Source organism: Grammomys surdaster, unplaced genomic scaffold, assembly GCF_004785775.1.
Source record: "Grammomys surdaster isolate TR1022 unplaced genomic scaffold, NIH_TR_1.0 149, whole genome shotgun sequence".
NCBI lineage: Eukaryota > Metazoa > Chordata > Mammalia > Rodentia > Muridae > Grammomys > Grammomys surdaster.
The window spans coordinates 1,381,383-1,405,988 of NW_021604607.1; the positions used below are offsets into that span (position 1 = coordinate 1,381,383).

Below are 24,606 nucleotides of genomic sequence, written 5' to 3' on the forward strand. Positions count from 1 at the left end.
GTGTGTGTGTGTGTGTGTGTGTGTGTGTGTGTGTGTGTGTGTGTGTGTTGTTTCCATCCATGGATCCAGTCTTCTCTGGGCAGGGGCTGGTAGCGCATTTCCCGCCCTGAGTCTAAAGCGATGTCGTAAGAAATACATTCTACAAGCATCTACAGTGAAGGCTGGTGGATGGGGGTTTAGTGGCCCCACCAGGAAGGATCCCTAAGAGGACATGGAGGAAGGCTGAGAAGGAGAAGAGATGGTTAGTTTCCCCTGTAGGAAACACTAAGAAGGTCATGTTACAGGACAGAGAAAAGAAAGCTTTGTTTTCAGAGGTCAGGAATAGGAAGTCCACACAGTCTAGCGTTGGAAAGTAGGAGACAGAAGAAAGGATTCTGTGGGTATACACTGTGTAGCCTCCATACTGGCGTCTCCCACCCTTCAGGAGAGGTTTGAGATAGCATAGGAGCAGGCATAGTTGGTGTGGTGGTTTGAATGAGATCTCCTATAAGTCTCCAACATTTGCATATTTGCTCCACAGTGGTTGTTTGTAGATGATTAGGAGATATACCCTTGCTGGAGAAGGTATGTTATACAGGTGGGCTTTCAGGTTTCAAAAGGACTCCTACAGTTTCAAGTGATCTCTCTCTTTACTTCCTTTTTTTGGATTAAGATGTGTGTGAATTCTCTGCTGCCGTTCCTATCACCTTTGGTACTTCCACTCTTCGATCATGGACTCTTAACTGTAAGCCCTGAATAAACTCTTCTATAAGTTGTGGAAAGAAAAAGATACCATGACCAAGACAACTTGTAGAAGAATTTATTGGGGGCTTATAGTTCCAGAGGGTGAGTCCATAACCATCAAGGTGAGGAGTATGACAGCCAACAGGCAAGTATGGTGTTGAGAGCTTCCATCTTGAGACACGAGCATGAGGCTTGAGAGAGAGGAGAAACAGTGCTAACTGAGAATGGTGTGAGCTTTTGAAACCTCAAGACCCACCCCTCCCAGTGACACACTTCCTCTAACAAGGCTACATACCTCCTAATCCTTCCCAAACAGTTCCACCACTGAGGACCATGTACTCAGAGATAGGTGCCTGTGGACACTGTTCTCATTCAAACCACCACAGTGACCGTGAACCCATTAAAGAATTCCATTTATTTATTTATTTATTTATTTATTTATTTATTTATTTATTTATTTTAATTTGAGAATGTTTCTGTATGTAGCCCTGGCTAACCTAGAACTCAGTATATAGACCAGGCTGGCCTGCTTTTGCCCCCCAACTGATATGGTTAAAGACATGCACCACCATGCCCAACCTGTTCCATTTTTCTTTTATGTGTATGTCAATAAATGCATGTGTATGTACTATGTACATGCAGGAATCTGCAAAAGGCCAGACGGCATTAAATTACCTGGAACTGGAGGTAAGGTGGTTGTAAGCCATCATGCAGATGCCGGCAAGTGAACCCAGGTCCTTTGTAAGAGCAGCTTGTGCTCTTAACCATTGAGCCATCTCTCTAGTCCCAGACTTGAACTTTTGATCTTGATCTGCCTGCCTCTGTCTCCTTAAATGCTAGGATTTCAGGCCTGTGCTGCCACACCTAATATGAGCAATTAAAATGTTCAAAGAAGGGAATGGGAGGTAAGAACTAAGAGAATAGATGAGAAGGATACTGTCTCAGGTTTAGGTAGAGAAAAGTCTATTCATGAAACGTAGGATTCAGAAATTGTAACACTGGAGCAAAAATTGGCAAGCTATCACAAGTAAGGTTAAACAGAAGCTTTTAGGTACAGCTACCAAACTTCCAACTTGGTGAACCAATGTTTTTTATTTGAATTGCTTAGTAAGAATGTATAAGGGGTTACTTACAGGAGCAGAAATAACTGAAAGACAGCTCCATCAGCAAAACATACCTCAGCATGGGACAGCTCACAAAAGCTGGAAATCTGGAGTACACTGCACAGTGTGCAGGCAGCCCAAGAGATTGGAGCAAGTCTTTTCCAGGTGATTCAGTTGGTCTACACTTCTTCAGGGCAGCTCAGCTGGTCTCTGCTTCTTTCAGAAGCTTTGCAGCTTGTCTAGCCTGAGGAGAGTAACTCTCAGAAGTCTTTATTGGCGGCTATGTGACATACTCGTGCCACGCCACGTGTGCTGCAGCCGCAGAAGCCTTCGAGTCAAGATGAAGTTAATTATCCCGGAACACTTCCCAGGCTAGTGAGTGGGGGCCAAGTATATTAGGAACTGCACCATTCAGTTTAACCCAGGACCTGACAAGTACTTCATCCTGGGGCTCCCCACCAGGAACACCCCATTTGGCTGCTATCAGAAGCTGATTGAGTACTTTAAGAATGGGGACCTGTTCTTTAAATATGTGAAAACCTTCAACATGGACGAGTATGTGGGTCTTCCCCGAGGGCACCCAGAGAGCTACCACTCCTTCATGTGGAATAATTTTTTCCAGCACATTGACACCCACCCTGAAAACATTTTGGATGGGAATGTGGCCGACCTGCAGGCCAAGTGTAACGTCTTTTGAGAAGATCCAGGCTTCAGGAAGGGTTGAAATCTTTGTTGGAGGCATTGCCTTCAATGAGCCAGGCTCCAGTCTGTTGTCCAGGACCCATATGAAGATTCTGGCCATGGACACCATCCTGGCCAACACTAGATTCTTTGATGGTGATCTTGCCAAGGTGCCCACCATGGCCCTGACAGCAGGTGTGGGCACTGTCATGGATGCAAAAGAAGTGATGGTCCTCATCATAGGTGTTCACAAGGCTTTTGCTTTGTACAAAGCCATTGAAGAGGGGGTGGACCATATATGGATGCCTTTCAGCAGTATCCCTGTACCATGTGTGTCTGTGACAAGGATGCCACTTTGGAACTAAAAGTGATGACAGTCAAGTATTTCAAAGGTTTAATGCTTGTTCATAACAAGTTGGTGGACCTCCTCCCCCCTGTACAGTATCAAGGAGAAGGAAATTCAGAAAAGGTGCTCAGTACCCTCAGAGGGACTGGCAGGTCTTTATGGAAAGTATCTGTAGGAGAGTAGAATTATTTTCAGTCCACTATGGCTGCTACAGATCCTTGGCTTGGCACATACAGGCTAGGGAGTTTTGCTATGGGGAACATTGTTTACAACTTTTCTCCTTCTTTTTCAGTACTGGGGGCCGAACCTGGAACCTTGCACATGTCAAGGGGGTGCTTTGCTAACTGAGCTATGTCCCCAACTTTCTGCCCCCTTTCATAAATTTTTTGTAGCAATCAGAGATCTCCATCACTGACTATCATTATACCCAGGTGAGGCCTCTCGCTTCCCTTCTGCCCCATGCACATGGCCAGCACACTCCCATGGAGAACTATCTGTAGATGTCCTTTTTCTCGAGTGGACAGGGATTGGGGCTTGCACGCTTTGGACATAACCATTTTGGACTCTTGAGAGCCTCTCTTCTCCCAGCCTTTCCATTGAGAATTTTTGTTTTAAAGAATGCACTTCCAGAACCTGAATTCTGTACAAGGAAGCAGCCCTTACTGCCAGAACCAAGTACCTGGGGGAGAAGCCTGTCTCCTGTTCCCATTGTGTGGATTGTCTTTCCTGTTGTCAATAACTAGCCTTTTTGTAAACAGGCTTTCTGGGTAGGATTGGGCATGTGGTGGGTAAGGCCAGCCATGTCTTGTTCTCTTTCAAGATTCCAAGAAGAGAAAGATGAAAAGCACTTCCTTACACACTCCCTAGTAAGGAGATCTACTGGGGGGGGGGGGCGGAGAGGGGGGAGCTGGCATCTGCATATATGTGCTGTGCTCTCCTGCCTCCTCAGAGCTGAGTGTCAAGATTATACATGCTAGTGCTGTCTCCTTGTTTAACCCACCCTGGCATTCCCACCTCGCAGGATTACAAAGGTCCTGTTCTCAGAACATCAGAGCTAAACCCTTCACCCACCTGTCCTTCAAGCTCCTTTCCCACGCTCCTCTGCTTGGCCTGTCTTTATATTCTTCACCTCTGCCTTCATTTTTGTCCTTGTGCCTGTCTGAATCTAGAGCTGCCTATTTACGGGAGAGGACTTTCAGATGCTGGCCCAGGGCCCTCCAGAAGTACTGTTTCATACCAGCATTTGTTTGTAGTTTTTATATATGATTGTGCTGTCGTTCTGTGTTAAGCTAATGGATCAATGGACTTGTTTACAATATGATATTTTCTATTAAATTTAATATTTTCAAGTAAAAAAGAGAAGTCTTTATTGTTTACTGTGGGAAGGATGGGCATAGGGAAATCTGTATGTTTTGTAGACTTCCTGGAGCTATTTTGAGTTGTTTATGTTCTGTCTTGAGGAGTTTCCTTGCTGGATAGAATGTTTCAACCCCAGAGGAAAAGGCTTGATATTGATGAAAGTAGAACACTGTTTAATTGTTTGGGATTTAGGCGTATTATTACATTCAGGGGCAGAGGAGGCAGTGCATATGGGGGAAAAAAGATTTTTTTAAGGCAGGCCTTAATGTAACCTATGCTGGCCTCCAGTGAAACTTGATAGGTAGCTAAGGGTGACCTTGAACTCCTGAGGAGCCTGCAACCACCTCTCAAGTGCTAGAATTATAGTTTTCCACCACTACACTTCAGTGTTTTGTTGAAACCTTTTTGAGTATCTCAGAATGTATTTTTCTTTGCTTCTGTGGAAGATAGGACAGTCATTCTTCCATTAAATTGAAGTTGAATTTAGTGCCCTTGACAGCCCTTTTCTGAATCGGTGTTATCTAGAGATGCAATTCTCCCCACAGAAGGCAAGGTCTGATTTTTTGACCACTTTGTATTATCTATACCATTTCACAAAAATCAAATCTAAAAGGTCAAGTCTACCCCTGACCCCTAGGTCTAGAGATCAAACTTGCAGTCATTGCATATGCTTGACAAGTATCTACCACTGAGTTACATCCAAACCAACATCCAAAGCTTATGTTTTTCTGAATTTTTATTAAATATAAGTGAACATTATGACTGGGGTTTTAGTCCACAAACACGAAATTAAACTTTGCCTAGTTAGTGCAGACAACTTTTAAAATGTAGAAGGTAAGAACATAATAATATTTCAGAAATAGTAATATTGTATCTTCCCTGAACTTATGATTTAAAACTTTTATTATGATGGATCTTTGCAATTCACCCCTTTGATGTCCTTTCTACAAAACCTTTGAAGTCATTTTTAGAGGTTTAAATAAAGTTCATGATAGTAAAGGAGAGAATGCTTGTTTTCTGTTTTTTAGTAAGTATCTAGGCACTTCATTTCTTATAGACAAATTCTATGTTAGGACAGTGATCATTTGGGTTTTATCATTTAAGCAAATTTTAAGGGAAAATTAGTTAAGTCTTTTTTCAAACTCTAAAATATATAAGCAAATACATAGTTTTATTTCTTGTTACTAATGGCTCATGAATAGGCCCAGTGAAAGGAAGTGTTGCCATGGCAACAGAAGCCTGGCTGTTATTTGAAACTCTACTCAGGATACTTAAGTGTCCTGAGACTGCAAGTTCTTAGCTTTTACAATGTGCTGCTTCAAGGAAATAGCTTTTCTACTGTGATCAAAAACAATTTTCAGTCTTCTCACTATAGAATTTGAAAACAAAACTTGAACCAAACACTTAGTAGCAAGTATTCCTGGAATGCCAAAGTAGAATATGGGTAGTTACTGATAGAATCGTATTGGTCAGTGTATGAAAAATTACTTACGTATACGAAACCTAATTGGAGCAAAAGACACAAGTGCTGACATTTAGTTTTATTTCCCAGTTGTCAAAATATGTCTGTCATTTTATCTAAATGACTTATTTTATCTGTCTTAGCTTGTTTTTTGGTTTGGTTTGGTTTGGTTTGGTTTTTCAAGACAGTGTTTCCCTGTGTAGCCCTGGCTGTCCTGGAACTCACTCTGTAGATCAGGCTGGCTTTGAACTCAGAAATCCACCTGCCTCTGCCTCCCAAGTGCTGGGATTAAAGGCGTGCGCCACCACCGCCTGGCCCTGTGTTAGCTTTTAATACTTAATCTACATCTTCATTTGAAAATCTTAAGATTTCTTGGAGAAACTCCTCTGCTGCTTGGTTTTTTGTTACTTTTGTTTGTTAGGTTTTTGAGACAGGACTCACACATACTCACAGGCATAAACAGACAGATACAGACACAAATTATTTAGTGTTGGCTGAGAGAACCGGCTGGCCTTAAACTTAAAACAATACTACTGCCGCTGCCTCCAAAGTACTTGGCTTACACCACTCTTGGCCCTCTTGCTTACTCTTGTTTCTGTGGTACCTTGCCACTGAATACCAGAGATAGCTCATCTGATAACCCAGCCCATTTCCCCCTGTGTGACTGTGTTAAAAGACTCAGTTTACTTTTTTTCTGCATGTCTCTGTTGCCAGGGTGTTTAAAACTGTTCTGTTCTCAGTGACTGGACTTTTCCACAGATAAGCAGCTTTCTTCCACAAATTAGTTCTATACTTTACCGTTTATCACCTAACCTTTTTTAAAACTTTAGTTCCATTCTTATTGTTGGTATTATTGAATTCCCCTTCAATAAACACCCTATGCCAATTTCAGAATAACAAGTTAATGTTCATTTATTTTTAGCCATGTCACTTAGCTGTAAATTACTTTATTTGGATCTTATTACAATTCACTGAAATGACCTTGGACCTTCATTTTATGGATAAAATGTGAGAGGTTTGACTTTCAGAATCAACAAATAATGATGAGTATCTTATGTTTTTTGTTTGTTTGTTTGTTGTTTTGTTTTTTTGAGACAGGGTTTCTCTGGCTGTCCTGGAACTCACTCTGTAGAGGAGGCTGACCTCAAACTCAGAAATCCTCCTCCCTCTGCCTCCCAAGTGCTGGGATTAAAGGCGTGCGCCACCACTGCCCGGTGTATCTTAGGTTTTTAAGAAGAAAAAAAAAAAAAACCTCCATATTGTGTGTGTGAGTATGTATACCTGTGTGTGAGTGCCATTGGAGGTCAGAGGATATTAGTCCCTGTGTTAGTTTGTAGATGTAAGCCTTCTGATAATAGGTTTTGGGACCTAAACTTAGGTTTCTGCAAGTACAGTACAATGTACTATTAATTGCTGAAACCATCTCTCCAGCCCCAGATCTTAGTTTTTAAACTTGTGGAATAATAATTTTTCATTATGCCATTTTATAAAAATGAAACAGTATTCAAAGATAAAAGATTTCACTAGTTACCTGATATTGCTGTGACTGAGAATGTAGAAAATGGAAGCAATGTGGAGATAACATCATACATGGAGTTATGCAAGGAAGGAGTGTGAGGAGAAAGGAAATAAGTAAATTTAATTGTTTTCCAGAGAGTTACTAATGTAGGTAGTTATGAAGTATAATTTAAATTCTTTTTTCCCCTTTTGCTGGCCCTCTCCTGTATAACTTAAATTCTATGCTGTTTGCAATATAAAACAAATAGGGTCAGGGTGATGACTTGGAAGGTAGAAACACTTGCTGCTAAGGACAAGGAGCCTGACTTTGAGTTCTTAGATCCACACAGTAAAAAGAGAACAAATACATGCATGTTTTCCTCTGAACCCCGATTCATGACCTGTCTCTCCCCTATAGATAAATAAATAAATTTTAAGCCTGGGAATAAATAAGTTTCAACCTCTCTCATCTTGGGTTAGAACAAGTTTTATTAATTCATGGTGACTGAAATCAGTCATACCAGGCTCACTTCCACTTTCTAGGTGGATTGTGGAAGCTGGTGTAAGCATTGCTGCAGATGCGTGCTAGGCAGGCACTCTCCCACTGGGCTACATTCTGGCCTTCACTTCAGCTTTGGTTTGGACTCAGCAAGTGGGAGGGAGGTTTCCTCCATACACTTGTCAGAGCAGTTGGATGATAGATAGTTCTAAGCTACTAATTCTTGAACAACTTTTCCCTAGGTTAATGGAAAAGGATCCTTATGGTGTGTTGATCCAGAATATAAGCCCAATCTTATGCAGGCCTTGAAAAAGCAACCTTTTTCTTCTCCACAAAGGTAAGGGCCCTCTATGTGATTTAGATTTATTATGTGTGCTGGAGAAAACAAAGTTGTAGGGTTTTGTTTTATTTGTGTGTTTATCTAATTGTATAGAGAAGTATTTACTGATAACATTAACCTAAGATATTTTTCTCTTGGTTAATTCTTTCTAGAAAATAAAATGCTGGGTAGTTGAATATAAATTCTCAGAAAATAAGTCAGTGCAATATAACTAAGCTAAATAAATTGTATGACTTCAGTTGCAAAATCAACTCATTTTAATTGCTTGCATGCTGACGTTGACATAATAAAATGCATATTTAAAATTTTTGAATAAGATGATTCATCACATTTGTAACTATATTTTGTAAGAGTCCATGATTCTCTGAAGAATGATACCCAGACTCAAATAGTATACAAAAGCAGAGTGTTCTATTCTATAGACATCCAGCATACTGGGATCTACCATTTACCAAGATAGACACACTCAAGTGAGCTCATGGGCTCAATTTAAAGCACATTAGGGAAATTCCAGGGAGGGGTAGGTGACGTTTATCTTAATTGATTGGCTCTGTATCTAGAACATACCAGAACCATTGCTAGGAGGCACTGGAAACTGTTGCTGACCCTTTGCCCTTGCCTCAGACCAGGTGGTGCAGCTTCTGATGGTGGAGCAGTTTCTGGTTAGCTGCCCAAGGCCTGGGTTTTTTCTGGTAACCCACTTGCCTGGACTTGCCCAAGTCCTAGAAATAGCTTATCTAGGCCTAGTCTCCTGACCTGCCAGTTTGAAGCCTGTCCTGGAGTCAGCCTGTCTCAGTCCTCTCACTATTGCCTAAATCATTCCCCCTTCATTTCAGTAATGGGCCATCTTGAATCCTTGAAATGTTTCTATGGGCTGATGTTGTTGTCTGAGAACTGTTGTCAGCAAACAGATTGATTCCTTAACAAACCTAATTAAAGCATTGGTTATGTAGGGATCATAAGTCAAGGCCAGCATCAGTAGGACAAGGGGACCAACCTAGTTGGGGCAGAGACAAGGATAGTCAGCCAAGGAGACCAGTTGAAGAGGAACTCATACGAACCCTGAGACTGTTTTTTTGTTTTGTTTTATTTGTTTTTGTCTTGTACTCTCTGACTAAGGCTGTGGATTCTTTGACCATCCCTGAGTGGTCAGCATAAAAACAACATTCCTTACCTAAGGTTGCATAGAGTCCTCCCTGCTGGAGAAACAGCAAGTCTAGGCCTCTTCTGTTTTATAAGACTATTTCTTCCAGGGAGGAGAGGGAATCCTGCAGGGCCATGATGGACTTTTCCATCTCCTGTATATCTGCATCTATAGCCATCCATAGGGCCTTGTCATTTTTATCCTGAATTATTAGGGCTGAGGCCCCTACACGAGCAACTCCTGCCAGCTCTATGCCAAGGAGAGAACCTAGTAACGCAGTGGAAATGGCCACTCTTTTTACCTGATTGTTTGAAAGCAGTTGGTTTGGTGAAGTGGGACCTCAATGGGGCAAAAGAGTGGAGGGTCCTGATGAGGGAGCAGTGGTGGACTGAGGCAGAGGTTGGGGGTTGGTTAGCTAGTCCTTGTTGGGGCCTAAGGGGACCATGGGTCTTAAGAGGCTACCTTAGAGCAATTAGACAGTATAAGAGTCCCAGATCATAGGCAGAGATGTAAAGTCTTAGTCCCCATGTCTTATGATAGTCCAATCAGCCTTCTAGCCAGCTGCTGTGAACTTGATGACAAGCTGTTGCATCGCCCCCTGGGGCACTCAGTTAGTAAAGGGGCTCAAAACAAAGCCCACAAGTCTCTTTCCTAAGAGGCTAGATATCCTTTCTTATGAAGCCTGAAGTGTCTGTGTATCCCCAAACCAGGTCACAGTGATGAGGTCATCTTTGATGGGCAGCTAGTGGCTGGTGCAGCAAAGCACCTGAGTGGTTCTTAGCCTGGCAGATGGGGAAGTGTGATCAATTAAGTGTTCTAAGTCATATATTTTGTACCATGCCCCTTGCAGCATTTTTTTCAGTTTTCAGTGACCTGGGTGTCAATGAAACTTGATGAATCTGATGGATGAGTTGCTTAGCAAACTCCTTAGGTAGGGTGGTGCCTTCAGAGGTCGGCAACCATCAGTCTCTTCTGTAAAGTCTTGGCGTTTCACCTCATCTCGATTGTCTTCAGTAGTATATTCAGGGATGGCTGGGAGCACAGGGGGCATTAAAGCTTAGCAGGATGTTGATGGTGGAAGCTTGGGTGGCCTCCCTTGAGCTATTTCTGCTGTCCCATTCTGATACCTGGGGCAATGAATTATGTCCACTTTGAGAGGAAGCCATAATGCCTTCAATAAAGCAAGTATTTCTTCCTTATTTTTGATGGTTTTTCCTTCAGCAATCAATAATCTCCTCTCTGTATATGGACCAATGTACATGAGCTGTAGCAAAGGCATATCAGTAGATATGCTGTCATTGTAGATGTTACTTATGGCCCCTTTTGCCAGCTTTAAAGTCTAGGTTAGAGCCTTTACTTTAGCTTTCTGGGCTGAAGTTCCTGGCAGCAAAGCAGTTGTCCAGATAACAGAGTCCAAGTCCACCACTGCTGCCCCTGCATACCTGATTCCATTCTGAATGAAGCTATTCCCGTCCGTGAAGTAGATACATATTATCTGCATCTAGCCGAGGTATGTCAGTCAAGTCCAGGCTGATGTTTTGGATGTCCCTCAGAACTATAGAGCAATCATGCTGTATGTCCGAGGATGGGTCAAGTAGCAGGGTGGCTGGGTTTAGGGCAGATGATGAGTTATCTTGTGTGAGAAGGATTCAGAAGTAGAGCCTGAAATGCATCAGTCTAACATGAGTCAGCTATCACCTGGGTGAATTCTTGAGGGTTCCCTAAATAGCATAGGGGTAGTGATAACAAGTCCTGTCCCACAGTTGTTTTGTTCTTGTCCTTGACTAGCAGGGCAGTGCCAGCTATAATCTGGAGGCAGGCTGGCTGTCCTTAGGCCACCAGGTCCAGCTTCTTAGATGAATAAGCCATAGGTCTTTTCCGTGGTCCCAAGGTTTGAGTGAGCACCCTCTTTGCTATGTCCTTTCTCTCAACCACATTCAGGTGGAAAGGTTTGTGAATGTCTGGGAGGGCTGGGGCTGGGGCCTGCAATAGGCTCTAGTAGGTGGGTCTGATTTCAAGGCTAGCCTGGTGTAAGAGTAGTTCTAAGACAGCCAAGGCTACACAGAGAAACCCTGTCTTGAAAAAAAAATTAAGTTGAAGTTTAAAAATTTAAATGTTAAGTAAAATAATGCTTTAAATGTTTTTTATGTTGTCGTTTTCTGAAAACTTTTTTAATAATGTATTTTCTTTTTTTTTTCTTTTTTTCTTTTTTTGGTTTTGTTTTTTGTTTTTTTGGCTTTTTTCGAGACAGGGTTTCTCTGTGTAGCCCTGGCTGTCCTGGAACTCACTCTGTAGACCAGGCTGGCCTCGAACTCAAGAGATCCATTTCCCTCTGCCTCCCAAGTGCTGGGATTAAAGGCGTGCACCACCACCTCCCGGCATGTATTTTCTTACAACTTCCTCTGGCTTTAGATTTTTTTATTTTCTCAGACTTAACATCTGGACCTTATGATCTCCCCAAATCAAATTTTTTTTTTCTTTTTCCTAAGGAAACCTTAAGAATGTTAAAATTCTGGTGTGTGTGTGTGTGTACACATACATACATATACATATACATATATATATGTTGGAATGTGCCTTATTAAGATAAACTTAATGGTTGTCTTTGATGCTTAGTTCATTTTTTTCGAAGGTCCGAAAGATTATTAATTTTTAAATATATAATAGGGAGAAAACTAAAATGAAAACTTACTGCAACAAATTAAGAATTTCCTACTGTAGTAGTTCATTTGAATTCTTGAGAATCATTAATGAAAGGAAGTAAACAAGTAAAGAAAAGTAGTAAACAATCAAAGTAAAGTTGACGTGTCAGCAGCATCACCTCTGAATGTTCTGTCATCGTCATACAAGGAAGCAGGAGGAAGGGTGGCCTTCTAAAACAAAGGCTGTAACGATGGTTGGAGCCAGGAGTGGTATTGTACACCTTTAATTCCAGAACTCAAGAGGCAAAGGGAGGCAGATCTGTGAGTTCAAGGGCAACCTGGTCTATTTGATAAAAACTTGTCTCAAAAAAACAAAAACCAAAGAGAGAAAGAGATCAGGGGTTTGGAAATTGATTTCTTCTTCTTAGTTAATATTGGTGTTTGTGTGCTAAAGGAAATATCTTTAATGCTTACTTATATGATTTATTTAGCTATGCTCTTAATTAAAGATAAAGTGGGGCACTGATGATACTGTTCATGAACCATCACGCGTATACCTCACTGTCTTCATCTAATCACATTGGCTCTTCAGCTTTATCACTATAATGCATTTTATTAAATATATCAATGCAAATTAACAAGAAATAATAATCTTTCTGACTTTTGAAAAAACAAACTTTAGGTATTAAACAAAAGGGATTTTTGCCTTTTTTTTTTTTAAAGGAGGTTACAAAACAGCATGGGCGTTATTACTTATTGACTTTAAAACAATAAAATGAAAGCATTTTATTCCATTTTGTTATTTCCTTCTGACATGCTTTTTTGTAACCCTCATAATTTGTAAGTATGAAAAAAAGAATGAAGTTTATGTAAAAATCTGTGAATATAAATTAATTTTATTTTAAAAGATTATTCTCTACAATCACAAAAAGAATCCCCTGCCACCTAAAAGTCTTAATTTTTATACTAAAAAATTCTTGGAATTTAACTCGTATTAAGTGTTATGCCAAGTTTAAATATGTAATATAAAACCAAATTTTTATTTATTGTTCAAGGCATTTAAAATACATTATTATGTAATTGATACAAAAATACTATGTGAGAGAACGTATTTGTCTTAATAATGACCAGATGATTTTGAGTCTTGACCTGTATACACTTTGTGCTTGAGCACACTCTTTCTAACACAAGTGCTGTTAGCAAAGGCAGCAAGGTGAACATTACTGGTGGTTTGCATGCTATGTATGAGATGTATTTGTGGCTAGGTTCTGTAGGAAATGAAATGATGTTTACTAAGCACATCTATCTTCTCTTCTGTTTTCAGTGCTTCTTCATCGCCTCACTACTTCAGCTCTGTTCTCAAGCAGAGTCAAGCGCAAACTCTTAAAGGTATGTATGAGCCGTCCTGTTGGGTCAGGAAGCATATGCTAAGATCTGGCAGTTTAGACTTTGTTCTAATTGTAGGTAGATTAAGAAATAGATTTCTAGAGAAAAAGTAAAAGTCATCTTTTAACGATACTTGGTATGAGGTATACATGTTTTTTTCCTCCAGTGACTTATAATGTACAGGCATTTTATGCCTCCTTCATTGGTTTTATTTTTTCCTTGAACGCAGCATTTAATTTCTTAGTAATATCATTGGAGTTACTTTTTCCTATTGTTATGTAGCCCGTGATAGCGTTACATTCATATATATATATATACACACATATTACTCCTTTGATTTTGCCAACTGGTTTTAATCATAAAATACTTGTGACCCTGTGTTAAAGAATTTTACCATCCCTTAGATTTGAATATAGTTCAGGATATTTTTTACAGGTTAAGACTAAAGGGCTTTAATTTGGTCTAATAAATTGACTTCTTTTCAAGGAGTTTTGGGATTCTTGCCCCCTACTTTAATTTTTATGGCATTTTCATACTTAGTGGGTTCTGGCTGATCTTCCCTAACCCTTCTGTCCACCATTGTCCCTGTCCCCACCTAACTCTTCCATTTCCAGTGCTCTTCCTTCTTTTTTGTTTTTGTTGGTTAATTTTGTTGTTTGTTTGTTTGTTTGTTTGTGAGAGACAACCTGTGTAACTTTTGCTGACTTGGAACTCTTAGGCAGACATGCTAACTCCAGACTCACAGAGATCCACCGGATCCTGACCCCTAAGTGCTAGGGTTACAGGCTGTGTCACCACACCTGCTTATCCACCTTCATGTTGATGTCACATGTGTTTATTACCCTCTCTGTCACTCTCCCTTTTCGTGGGGCCATTACCAATGTCCCCACGCCTACACTACCTTCAGTTCTCACCTGGACACTCATAGGTGACAGTTCGAGGCTGAGCTCCATATGGGAGAGAGCATCTTTGTCTTTGTGGGCCAGGATTACCTCACTGTTCCTTTACTGCTAAGTAAAATTCTGTTGTGTATTTGTAAGTTTTCAGTATCCATTCATCTGCCTGTGGACATCTAGCTAATGGTATTGCTTTGCTATTGTGAATACATCAGTAATGAACTTATAGATGTACAAGTATCTCAGTAGTCAGATACCTCCTTTGAGTGTATATCCAAGAGTGTTATAGCTGGACATACAAATCTCTACCTTTATTCTTTTGGGAAATTTCCACACTGATTTTCATAGTAGTTGCAGGGGTGAATAAAGGTGACCCTTTTTCCATGGTAACCACTTGTCATTTGTTTTCTTGATGGCAGCCACTCTGACAGTGTTGAGATGGAATCTCAGAGGCTTTTTTAAAAACACAAAACTAACAGTCTCATACAGTCCAGTATGAGACTGGCCTCTTAATTTGTTATGACCTTGAACTTCTACTTCCATCTCCAGAATATTGGCCTAAGAGGCACGCACCACCATGCCAGCTTTATGTTGTGCTGAGGATGAATCCAGGGCTTCATTCATGCTAGGTAAATACTGTACCAAGGCTACATTCCCAGCCTTCCTTGCTAAGTTTTTTGATTTGGTTGTTTACCACATAATGTTAAGTCCTTTGGATATACTACAAACGAATTCTCCTTCCTGTAAGGCTGGGAAAGGTCCGTAGAAAGCAGTTTGATTTGTATAGTTCCCATTTGTCTATTGTTGGTCCTACTTCCTTTGTGACTGTCCTTATCAGAAAGTCCTTATCTATGCATATATCTCCAGGAGTTTGTCCCACTGTTTACTCTAGCAACACCAGAATTGAGGAAGTTCTTTTGAGTTGTAAAAACAAATCCAGAAATGTATTGTTCTTTTCTTGAAGTGCTGAGGGTCAAAGCCTTGTCCAGGTTAGCAGGCTCCACAGCACAGTGCGTGTCAGCCCTCCAGAGCTCTTGGAAGTACTGGGTTGATTCCTTGCACATAATTAATAGGTAGATTAGTACACAGCATTTTTGTAGTATTGCTATTTCAATTCTTAAATATTTCCATTACCTTCAAAAATGAAAAACTTTGCAGAGAAGCCTTTCTGTTGTCAGATGTCTTGGCTCTTTGAAACTTACAAGCCAACCCAAAAAAAAAAAAAAAAACTCTTTGCCGGGCAGTGGTGGCACACACCTTTAATCCCAGCACTTGGGAGGCAGAGGCAGGTGGATTTCTGAGTTTGAGGCCAGCCTGGTCTATAGAGTGACTTCCAGGGACAGCCCTGGCTACACAGAGAAACCCTGTCTCAAAAAACCAAAAAAAAAAAAAAAGAAACTTACAAGCTGACCTTTGGCAGTGTTGTGCTTCCTATAAGAATAATGGAAAGAGAGGCTTTAGAGAAAACATGGCAAAGAAAAGTGTATGGAAATGAGTTTCTGATAATCATCTGCCTCCAGTAAAGCAGGTGTCTTCCTGTCACCTGCATGGATACCTGGGATTTCTTTACCTTTAGATGTTGCTGAGATGCCTTTCTTTTTTATATCCTGAGTACCTTTTGAATCGTACCACAAGCTCACTTCATTCAGGTTTTGAGACATACTTTTGTAATAAAAAATATTAAAATCCTTGCCCCAGGCTTCTTCCCTGCCCTTGACCAGATGAGAGACACACTCAGCCTTTATATTTTAAATATGTCTTAGACAGCACAATAGCTGGGCAACTGTCTACCACCATGCCGTTAGAATCTACCTTCTTATCGAAGAACCCCATTATTGCTTTCTGTGCTTGATCTTGCTGCTCTTAGCTCCAATTAGGCAGCTTTCTTTTTCCATCCTGGATGTTGTTCTTCAGTCATGATAGTTACCTCTCTCTCCTCCCTCATGGTCCTCTCCCCCACAAGCCTGTGAAACCTCAACCCCACCTATGTCTCTTTTACCCAGCTGTTGGCTGTCAACATCTTTACTCACCAGTCAGAATTAACTTGGGAGCAGGTTCCCAGGGACTACATGCAGACTCCAGGTCTTGAGGGCCATACTTAGCCCTATCTTAGAGTCTATTCTTGCTCTTATTTTATTCCATTCAAATTTTGTTTCTTCTTAGAGAGACATTTGTAGTTGCGGCCTGTTTTTCCCACTGGAGCATAGGTCACCATTCCTCTATGTGAGGCTTGCAAGTGTCATACCTCATCTCTATTACCACCAGCAGCTTCTTCCTTTCATCCCTTGCTTTGGGAGTATTAGGCTTACTTCCCTAACCACAGTGAGTTAGGTGAGGAGTGTGGTCGATATTCTAGACTAACACAGCATTTTTGAGACAGTATTTCTCATTGTATCCCAGGCTAGTGTGGAATTCATGATTCTTGTGCCCCTGTTGGAATACCCAGTGTTAGATCATTTTGTAAATCCTGGGAAGTAACATACACCTAATTCTATAAACTCCAGAGGCAGAGGATCAAGATTCTTAGGCTAGTCTAGGTGACATAGTGAGGCCTGTCTTTACAAAGAAACAAGCAAGCAAACAAGATATATAGTGCTGGGACTGAAGAGAGAACATACATGCAGGAAAAACACACACACACACACACACACACACACATATATATATATATATATATATAAAATATTTCTGTTTACAAATTATCAATCAGAACTGTTTTTGTGCTGTATGTATGTATGTATGTATGTATGTATTTATGTATATTTGGCAGCTTTCTTTTTTTGAGTGAAAAAGAAATCTTATTGGGGCTTTAACACTCATCATTCAAGGAAAATCAGATATTGAAAATTTTGATGCAGTCACTGTAATGAACCTTTATGAAGTAAGGCTCATGGAGTCTGAACTTTTTTGTATTAATGTGTAAATGTGAGTTTTACAATGGAGAAACAAGTCTTTCCTGAAAAGTCCATTGACAGTGAGTTTAGAAATTGGCAGGCACATGGTAGTTCTGTGTCTATTGACAAGATTAACAAGGTCATCTGCTATATCAGTTCTAAATAAGTAAGGACTATGTTATTTTTATGTTGAATTCTTATTGTGTCAAAACTGATTCTAAAATTAATATAGTGCTATATGCAAAGTACCTTTTATATAAAAATACGCCAAGATGATTGCATTTGTATTTTGATGAGCCTCCTAAATTTAGATAGATGTTCCATAACAAAGCTACACAATGAATATCAACAACAAAAAAGATGACCTGGCTTCTACACGCATGTGCATGCACACCAGCATAGACATTAGCATGTATGTATGTGCACACATAGAAGACCCTGTAGTGCTTGTAGGCGTTTGTATAAATATGCTGAACATGATCAATATTTTGATCCTACAATAAATTAATTTAGTATTTAAAAGTTCAGGTCATAGAGTGACCAGTTACATGTATTTTTATCTTGCAACTATTGTGTAATAAATATATTTTATAACAGTAAGGTTATCCAAGGTAAATGCTAAAAAGCAGTATTATGCATTCTTGCTAATTTAGTTTAGAGGGAAGTAACCCTTGAAAGGCAGTGGTTTTCACATTCATTATGAATGAAGAAAGGCACGCTTATTGTTTGCATCTCTCCATTATCTTTGACATAATACCCTTGATAAACTGTTCATAATCTTAAAGGAAAACACAAATTGCAAAGTAATATGAATGGTATGAGCTTAGGACGTAGCTCAGTTGGTAGAGCGCTTTTCTCGCATTTCTGACTCCATATCCACTGGGAATAGTAGTGAATGCCTGGAATCCATACATAAGAGGCGGGGGCTGGAGGACCCAGAGTTTGGTGTTTGTCCTCAACTATATGAGACTTTGTTTCAAAATTGTGTTGTGTGCATATATGGAGTGGAGTATGTAGGGGGTGCTGGTTTTTTGTTTTGAGACAGTCTCACTAAGTAGCTGTGACTGGTCTGGATCTTGATATGTAGAACAGGTTGGTTTCATCCTTTTGGTTGTGAGCCCAGCCTTTCTTTAGTGGATGAACCTTCTTTCCAGCTACAGGTTGATTTTGAAAGAGATGTGCCTTTGCTTCCTGAATGCTGGGGTTGAAGGTGTGTATCAAGACTCTGGGCCATCAAAGTCCTAATACTGATCATCTGAAACATGTGCAATGCTTACAAACGCTTCTCAGGAAGAACACTAATGCTATCTCTTGTTTTCATTTTCAGAATCTGATATTGATGCTGCCACTGCAATGATACTTTTAAATACTTCAATAGAACAAGAGATTTTAGAATGTAAGCAATCATCCCTTCTTTTTAAAATAAATTTTTAAGTGCTTTTTCAAACTAATGATTTAAAATATAAGATGACTAAGTGTCATAATAGAATCCTTTCTTTCCTACTAAATTGTGTTTTAATCTGAATGACTCAGTTGCTTTTTTTCTTTTTAATTCTATTTTACTTATTTCACTATACATCCTGCTCACTGCCCCGCTCCTGGTCACCATCACCCATAATGACTCAATTTCTATTTCTGTGAACATTTGAGAAAGTAAAATTAAGGCTGTGAGAAATCATTGTGTTAATCGAGAAATATAGGGAGGAAAATGCTTTTCAGATAAACTTGAAGAGCTAAAAGGAAAGATGAAAGCTCAGGTCAGTCCCATGGACCTGTGTGGAGAACTGATTCTCAGGGGTTGTGTCCCCTGACTTCAATTGTGTACATACACATACAGAAAATAATTTTTTAAAGATTGTTTAAATTTTGGAATAGGAGTATCAATGTACAGATTGCAAAGTCTATTAAGAAAAGATGGACAAATTTAATTAAAGATAACAGAGTATGTTTGAGAAAAAAACAGCAAAATCAGGTAGTAGTGCTGAACCCCTGTAGTCTCAGCTCCTAGAGACTGGGGCGAGAAGATCAGGAGTTTAGGCTAGACAATAAGTGTGAGATCACCCTGGGATACCTGAGACCCTGTGTCAAAACAAATGAGTCTGGAAAAAGCTGCAGAGTTCAGCATGAGTTTAGAAGGCTTGCCTAACACATGCCAGGGCCTGGGCAAGTTTGTTCCCCCTCCCTCAGCACCACAGAAAATAAAGTAAGAGAAGTAAGACAGGATACGGAAGAATTCTTCTGAGCTATGTATAGTAGGCAAAAGCTTCATATCGTGCCCGAGTGTTGAAGAGTGCAACAATTATGAAATAAGCAAACAGGACTCACAACTGCCATGCTAGTCCATAGGGAAGAAAAGGCAGAAAGACTGAGCCAGAGGTAGTAGAAATGTGGTGTCTTTCAGACACAGCAGTACTGAAAAGGCTGTACAGGTTCAATACAGACAAATCCCTGCACTAAGAAGAGAATTGGGCACAGAGGCTCACTCCTAACCAAGAAGCTGGTTCATGCTGGAAAGGGGTTCTCTCCAAATGTAGGCCTCATGTCCAGGGGCAGTGTTTTGCTTTATTTTTTATTTTAGTTTTGTCTTATTGTATTTGTTTGGTTTAGTTAATCTATTTTCAATTTTCAGTTTTTGTATTTGTTTTTATTCTGAGGGGGGAGAGAGAGGGAGGGAGAGTGGGGAGTGGGTGGGGAGGAAAATCAGGAAAGGGAAAAAATGTGATAAACCTGTATGGTACTAAAATATATGAATAAGACCATTTTAAAATAAAAAAAAATTAAGAACAGGACAGAAGAAAAGTTAGTAAAATATGAAAATGAGTTTTAAAAGAAGAAATATGGAGGGATGTAAAATAATTAAGATACTATCTTTCAAATACAAATGTAAGTGATTGCTATTATAACATGAAAATAGGTTTGTTTTCCTTCACTGTGGGTTATTACAGGTTAGTTTGACCTCACTTGAATGTAAGATATACTTCCCTTTTTACTCAGAACTTGTGTTTGCTATTCCTCTTACAAATTCTGTGTGTGTGTAAAGAGTATCCAACAAACTTGATTGCTGCAGGGTTATTTGTACAGTGCAAAGTTAGAAACCATGGAAATACTCACAAGGACATTGTTAAGCAGTGGTGTGGTCATATTGAGACATTCTTTGCAAATAGTTTAAAGTAACTTTTATGTTCCATGGAAAGGTCGGGCTGTCTTTCAAAAGGTTTTTCAGTGTCTCAGACTAATGACTATAGATAGAATAAGATACTGGGGAAATCCTACAGAACTACATTCCAAGCTCTTGCTACTCAAAAGTGAGTTTTCAGGGCTCTGCTCGTACAACCAGATGCCTCTGACTTGTTGATTCAAGTTGTGTTTCCCACAGGTGAGAAGCCTCTGCCTCATAAAACATCACTGCAGAAGAAGAGGAGCTACGGCAGCGCCTTCAGTGCCCCCAGTGCTGTGCAGCTTCCGGAGAGCCATTCTGCAGCCTCCAGCATTGACCCAAAAGCAGACCATAATTACAGTGCCAGCAGTGTGGCAGCCCAGCGTTGCGCATCCAGGGCTAGCATGTCTTCCCTCTCTTCTGTAGATGAGGTGTATGAATTCATCCCGAAGAGTAGCCATGGAGGAAGTGATGGCAGCGAAGGCTTCCACAGTGAAGAGGAGACAGACGCTGAGGATGAGGAGGACCCTCTTGGAGACAGTGGCTATGCACCACAAGCTCATGAAGACAGCACTCGGAAAGGACAACCAGGCAAAAAGATTCCCAAACAGTCATGTCAGGAGATTGATGAGGAGCTCAAAGAAGCAGCTGGGTCACTGCTCCACCTTGCTGGAATCCGCACCTGCCTTGGTTCACTAATAAGTACTGCAAAGGCACAGAGTCAAAAACACCGGAAAAAGTAGAAATACTTCTTTCTGAAGTTCTTCTAAAGTGTGGCAATACTCTTCTACTTAACTTTTTACAAGGGATATCAGAGCCATATCGGACCTCTTTAGCTTGAGGGTGGGGGAGGGGTGCCACTTGTTTCTTTCTAAATATTTTTTTGGTTGCTTTTCTTTTTTTTGTTTAAACAGTTGCTCTTAGGATCATGCCTAATTGTAAATCTGACATAAAGGACCCCACAACATAATTTCTGTGAATAAGTGTCTCCCAGATTGAGAAATTTTTGTATAGGAAAATTGGTGGCCTCCATCTTAAACTTGTTGGAAAAAAAAATCTCTTTGTTAATCAGTAAAAAATTGGTAACTTGTATTTTCATTTTTCTTCTCATTCTGCTATTAACTAGTAACTGGCATCTATCTCCTGTGCTTCTCTCCTGACGTAGTACAGAAGGGTGAACTGGGGATGCTTTGTCCTCCCTTGTTTTCAGTTACTCTTTGTCACAGTATGAACATGGCCATATATGAATTGGAAAGATCCAAGATGCCTAGAAGCTATCTGGTTTGTAGAGAATGTAACCGTTCTAAGGATTAGGAAAGGCCATTTGGGGATGTGGCTCATCTCAAGACTCTTAATTCCTCCTGCAATAGTATCTTTGAAATGTTTTACCTCACAGTTAATGTGTAGCATCACTGGGGCCTTTACCCTTTCCCAGAGTACTCTGCAAGTGTTAAAGTTTTAGCTGCTAGCTGTTTTTGTTAAGTAAAAATTGTCTGATGAGAGGATACAGCCAGAGTGTGTCATGAAATAACATTCATCTTGACACACTCGGACAGAAAGAATCTCCCATCTGCTTTCTGAACGTAGTGTAATGAAGATATTATGACATCATAAGTAAAGGAAGAGGTCATTGAAGGCAAAACTTTCCAAGCTTTGTATAATTAAAATTAAATGTGTAATGAATTAGACTTAAAACATTATTAAGTGTTCCTATTAAGGAAAATATAGAGAAATATCTTCAGGGATTTCAAAATGCATATAAAAATTGGATCTTACATAAAACTTTTTGAGAAGGCAATGCAATACCTGTATGTGCCATTAATCCACGCTAAAATATTTTATATTACTATTTCAAAAGTGTATTGGCTAAGATACTTTAAGTATTTGAAACTGCTTATATGAGACAGTTTTCATATCACTTATAGTTTGACTATAGAATTTAGAACAGGGATACTAATACTATAACTCATATATATATATTTTTTTTACAGTGATGGGATAAACTTCGGGAAAGTTTAGTCTTATTTCATGATACATCCTGTATTCTAGACAGCGACCTTTGAATTTTCTCATTTATATGCGTATATATACACTTGCTGTGTGCAAACATACACAGGCTCAGGTTCGTTTCCTGCTTTCAAATGTTTTTATGACTATAAAGAATTTTCTTGGAGTTTTTTAAAGAGACAGATGTTTTTATTTTTACTTCTAAATTTTTTCTGGGCAGTACTGTCAAATGAGAAGAAAAACAAAAGCATACTTGACAACATTTAAGCTATAATACTATTGATACACTCCTGTTTCCCTGTTAGTTGTAATTGAATCTGGATAGCCAAATTAATGAGATTGGTGCTACAAAAAAATATAGACATTTTTCTTTTATTAATAATGCAGGATGAGGAATTTGGAACTTTTTAAATTCATAAATGTTATCTCTCCAGAAAACAGTTAAATGAAGTTATTTTTTACACAGACAGTGAATAAAACACCAAACAGAAGTGTGGTCTTGAAGAGATGGTAGAGTTGATAGCACAGAATTATGAAGCCAATCACCACACCCTTCGGGGTGGCCCTTTACAGGGTCACCGCATGCTGTTCTGAAAGACATGCTATTCTCAAAGGCTCCATCACCTGTATTTCTCTTAAGTCTCTGTGCAATGGGCAAGCTGTTCTGCAAATGGAGGGAAGTGATCTGGAGTATGAGGAAAGAGTTCTCAGCTCCAAGAGAAGGACCTCATCAGAAGTTATCGTTAGGCAGTAACTTAAATTCCTTTCTCTCCTTCAGTGGCCTCTTATTTAAAGCAGCAGCCATTAGCAAGGAAGATCCGTGCCTGTGCTGCTTTTAAGACTGACTAGCAGCGCTCCCTAACAACTTGCACTTAGTTCTCTTACAGGATTCAGTGTCTCACTTTTTATTTGCTGCTGTGTCCAGGCATCCATCTCAAGGGGAGAACCTTCCTAATTTGATTCCTTATGTTCTTGGAAATTATGCTTCTGTTTGGTGTGCTCCAATTGAAGCATAGCTTGGAATCATCCAGTTGAAGAAGTCATCCTGAATTTTATGAGCTAGAAATTCCCAGTAAATAACAAGCTTTGTGTAATAAACACAGCTTAGAAATCCAGGGACACCATACATGCTTCAATAATTTAAAACTGGTTTTAGCTAAGGTATACTTTGTCTTACATCAAAATAAGAACTTTGTTGGAAACAATTCCATTTTTAATGGATTCCTAATAAAAGTTGTGTCTTAGCACTATTAACTTTATTTTCCACATTGCCAAGAGAATCAGTGTTTCTTGAGTATGTCTTTGAAATTTGTTTGTGCAATATATTACTAAAATAGTTGATTTTTTGCTTTCAAATTTAGAGTGAAACATTGCCTAGATCAGTAGAAACGCCTTTTCTGTTCTCATAGCCAGCTCGACTTCTCTTAACTCAGATTCCTTTATATATTGTAAAGTTCAGCATATGTTCTCACTGCTTTCTGAGGCATTATGTAAAGGGTTCATACTAGATGGTCAGTTAAGTACGAGTTAGCATAGTTCAAAGCTAGAGCAAGTGTTGAGGGAGTGCTTGTGTGTAGTAGACTGGAGGCCTTTTCAGCAGTTTAGGCTGTTGTCTCAGATGGCAGCACCTTAATGCCCTTTGAATCTGTATAAAGCAACTTTTGAGGCTTTCTGGTTTACATATATGTCGTGGGTTTTTTTTAGTTATTATTTTGAAATGTTTAAGTTTTAATTAAAGTTTACTCCAGTGTGTTAATGATGTAATCAAATATTTATTGAAAGGCAAAATAGAATATTTTAATGTTATCCCTGCCATTTTTTCAAGAATATTCTTTGCATCTAACTGCCAGTGCCATTGTCAAACTTGTTTTCAAAATTGTTGTACTTGTTTTTATTAAACAGAGTGCTTAATTTTAAAGTATTATGTTGCCATCGTATAGTGTATAGAATGTATAATTGCCAATTCATTGTAACTTATTTATTTTTAAACTAAAGTATAAGAATACCTTTTGATTAGAGAAATTTGTTATTAAAATTGTTTTCTCTTTACTGATGTAGCATAAAAACTTGTGAGTTTAACTGCCAATAGATGACCAGCCACAAGTGAACCACTTCTCAGTTGCCAGCCTTGCTTAATAGCAGAAACAACTTACAAACGTTTAGTTTTTGTATCTAATCTCTGACTATTAAAATGTTTATAAAGTTTATTTTTACCAAAGAGATACAATTCATTATGATAAAGTTGCGAAATAAACGTCATTTTATAACATTTTTGTGCTTTCTGTTATTTGTGAGTTTTTAATGTTAAATAGTTTAACTTTTATTAACATTTATATATATTTAATATGTTACATAATTTGATCTTTGTGTGTGTGTGTGTGTGTGTGTGTGTGTGTGTGTGTGTGTGTGTGTGTTAAGGTCCCACTACATAGCCCTAGTGACTGTTGAACTCAAAATCTTGCAGCAGCCA

At 39.4% G+C, this 24,606-nt stretch overlaps 1 protein-coding gene and 1 pseudogene across 3 annotated transcripts in view; both read left to right on the top strand.

Moving 5' to 3' along the window:
• Positions 1–24,405, top strand: part of Foxn2 (forkhead box N2) — a 52,563-nt gene extending 28,158 nt beyond the window's left edge. For all 3 annotated transcript variants that reach the window (XM_028765149.1, XM_028765151.1, XM_028765150.1), the window contains exons 3-6: positions 7,913–8,007; positions 13,121–13,185; positions 18,300–18,368; positions 20,349–24,405. In XM_028765149.1, the coding sequence (XP_028620982.1) occupies positions 7,913–8,007; positions 13,121–13,185; positions 18,300–18,368; positions 20,349–20,872 (753 nt within the window). In that variant the 3' untranslated portion in view covers positions 20,873–24,405. The remainder of the gene's footprint in view (positions 1–7,912; positions 8,008–13,120; positions 13,186–18,299; positions 18,369–20,348) is intronic.
• Positions 2,167–3,028, top strand: LOC114619206 (annotated as a pseudogene).
• Positions 24,406–24,606: the final 201 nt, after the last annotated feature.